The sequence below is a fragment of the Charadrius vociferus genome, unplaced genomic scaffold, assembly GCF_000708025.1.
Source record: "Charadrius vociferus isolate BGI_N301 unplaced genomic scaffold, ASM70802v2 scaffold99, whole genome shotgun sequence".
Lineage (NCBI taxonomy): Eukaryota > Metazoa > Chordata > Aves > Charadriiformes > Charadriidae > Charadrius > Charadrius vociferus.
In genome coordinates, this window is record NW_009649847.1 from 13,489 (window position 1) to 16,345 (window position 2,857).

The 2,857-nt window shown below is 41.1% G+C and overlaps 1 protein-coding gene across 1 annotated transcript; it reads right to left on the reverse strand.

Moving 5' to 3' along the window:
- Window positions 1-234: 234 nt before the first annotated feature.
- On the reverse strand, window positions 235-2,609 carry LOC104291669 (cyclin-dependent kinases regulatory subunit 2). Its single transcript, XM_009890930.1, has 3 exons — window positions 2,551-2,609; window positions 1,525-1,652; window positions 235-287 (listed from the first exon to the last, which is right to left on the reverse strand). The coding sequence occupies exons 1-3, from the start codon at window positions 2,607-2,609 to the stop codon at window positions 235-237; spliced, it is 240 nt and encodes a 79-aa protein (XP_009889232.1).
- Window positions 2,610-2,857: the final 248 nt, after the last annotated feature.

Genomic DNA, 2,857 nt, shown 5'->3' on the forward strand with positions numbered 1-2,857 from the left:
AAATGAAAAGTCAAATAGGCAATTACATTAAAGATAACTTCATTAATCTTTTAATATAATTGCAGCCTACTTGGAATTGCATTTGACTGAGCTTTGTTGCTGTAAATAATACAGCTCATGCACAGGCATCGATGTACGTTTTGTATACTTTCAAGTATTCACTGAATACTATCAACTTATATACACTCATACATGTAAAGCTCCAGAAGATTTAGGAGATTTCTAAAAAGCAGTTCATTTTCGCTCATCCTTTGGAAGAGGTCTTCTGAAGAGAAGAATATGTGGCTCTGAAAATAAAAGTGAACAAAGCATCAGCCTGTCACTCAAGTCCTGATTACAGATACTTCTTTGATTTAAAAGAGCTTGAACAATAATTGAAGCCTCCTGCCAGATAAAAAGCAGACTAAGAGATCAAGCCCACAGGAAGGTCTCTGTGTATAGTATTTCCAGATCAACTTTGTAGTAACCATGGATGCTTTTGAAAGTTTAATAACAAAAGTTGGCAGTTTCATAAGCTTAAGGAAGTACTAATAAAACAAAAAACCAAACAAACAATAAATACACACACAACCCACCACAAACCCCCCAAAACCCACAACCCAACACCCCCTCCTAAACCAGCAGAAGTTCTGTCTCTACACTGGGCTATTTGATGAACTTTATCATTGTAACTTACTCTAATGAAGTGGTGATTCTATCCTGGTCCAGTATGTACTGACAAGCATCAAAAGCCACTTTAGTTATCAGCAACCTAAGTTGACTGCATTAACTTAATCATAAGTACCTTCAAAAAAAGCCTGAAGCAATACATTGAAAGTATCAAAGGTGTCCAGATAAGACAAACACTGAAGGATTAGGCTAATTACTACTTCTGGTTCTTTGGAAGCTTGGAACTCCATGGGACTAACCAATTCATCCTTCACCAGTTACACCACCATTGACAAGACTGACTAAAAAGGTATTTAGAATGGTTATTCTCAGTATTTTATACTTAGTGAAGTTTTAGAGCATCACAGCTCAGTAACTGAAAAGACCCTGGCTTCAGTGTAGCTTTTAACAGATTTTTTCATAGCACTGATACAGGACCTCATCTAGGTGAGCATCTATTAGGTTTTTGTATGAGGTAGGTATGTCAATTTCATTATACAAAGATGTGCTGCTACATCAAGTTTGAGGCACTGAGATACTAACATAACTCAAGATCTCACCAAAACTTCTTTTTATAGGCAGAGATAGGAATGTATTCAAATCTAGTGTGCTTTGTCTGTTAAGAGACTGCAGATACCTAGAAGGTATCTTGCACATCCAGTTCTGAGACAGAGGGGTGAAGGTTTAGAATAAAGGTTGCTACACCACTTACGTTGGTAAAAATAGCAGGCAGATAAAGAAGAGTCTAAACATTTAGCAGTAAACTCCAATTGGATTCTAGAGGAAAGTAATTACACACTGAGCTTCAGTTTCAAGCACCAGAGAGGTGGTATTTTAGATTCCTTTGTTCATCTTGTTTTGTTTAGGTGTGCTTACCTGGCTCATGGATCATGTAATGCACCCAGCCAAGGCTTTGCTGAACACCAAGTTGCCTCCATTCCTCTTCAGACATTAGATGAGTTTTTGGTACTTGCTTTGAAAGTTCTCTCGGCAGCATCACATGTCTGTAGAAGTTTAATTATTAAACTCATATTACACATACACCCCCGGTGCCTATCTTAGCGTACACTAGAAAACTTGCACAGCTCTATACTGAAAGACAATACGCAAGTTCAGTTATGAATATCAAAAAGCTCCTAGAAAAAAGCCTACGGTATTAATGGATACTAATTGGATTATGAGGCATCAGTTCAAAAAAGCAATTTTAAATTCACTTTGCCTACCAAACATTACATCTTTAATGCAACTGTACACTGAAATCTTCAACTTACTGCCTAAAACAGAAGATTCAGTCCCCTGCGTGCTCTAATCACAGTACTTGTGGTACATAAGTACATTCATGGCAATCAACTATCATATCAGCAGTAACATGATTAGAAAAATACAGACTTTGCACTTTTAGAAGTCACTCCTGCTAGCATCAGTTACAATTCAGAACAGAACCAAAAAACCCCAAACCCCCACAGAATTAGTGCTACAGCATAGTTTTAAACGGACACATAGAAGGCTATCTAGGTCTCAAGGTCGAGCTCATACCATCCAGCAGCGCTGCCCTCCACTCAGCAGCGTTTATCTCTGCCACAGCCACTGCGCCAGGGAAACCTAGCAGGCTTCATCCCCACCGCTTCCTTCAATGCCCTCTGACTGGAGCTGGCATTACCCGCTTACTAGAGATAACTCCAGAAAGGAGACAAGGCAGACCAAACCCAGCAACTGAATCGCCCAATCCCCCCCCCCCTCTCCTAAAGTCACCTCACAGTCCGAGAAAGAGGCACCCACCCAAATCATATCTTTCCCTCCCCTCATATCTTTTCCCAAATCATATCTTTCCCTCTGGCGACAGAGGCCCCTTTCTAAGGCTTTCAGCCAGCCCAGCCCAGCCCAGCCCTCCCGGTCTCGCACCGATACTCGTACTGCTCATCGAAATACTTGTCGGAATAGTAGATCTGCTTATTAGCCATAGCAAACGGAGACAGCAACAGCACTTGTTCTTCTCACAAAGCAACCACGCGATTCCGCGCCCGTCTCAATTTGAATCTAACACTTCAGTGCTTATTGGTGGACTAGGCCAGCCAATGGCGTGCTGCGTGGTCACGCCAGCGGAGATGGTTGCGTAATTCGAATCCTTGTCTTTCCACCAATCCCCGAAAGCTATAGGAGTTGATTATCTAAGAGGGTGATGATTGGGAGGTTGGTGGAGTTGGGTTGT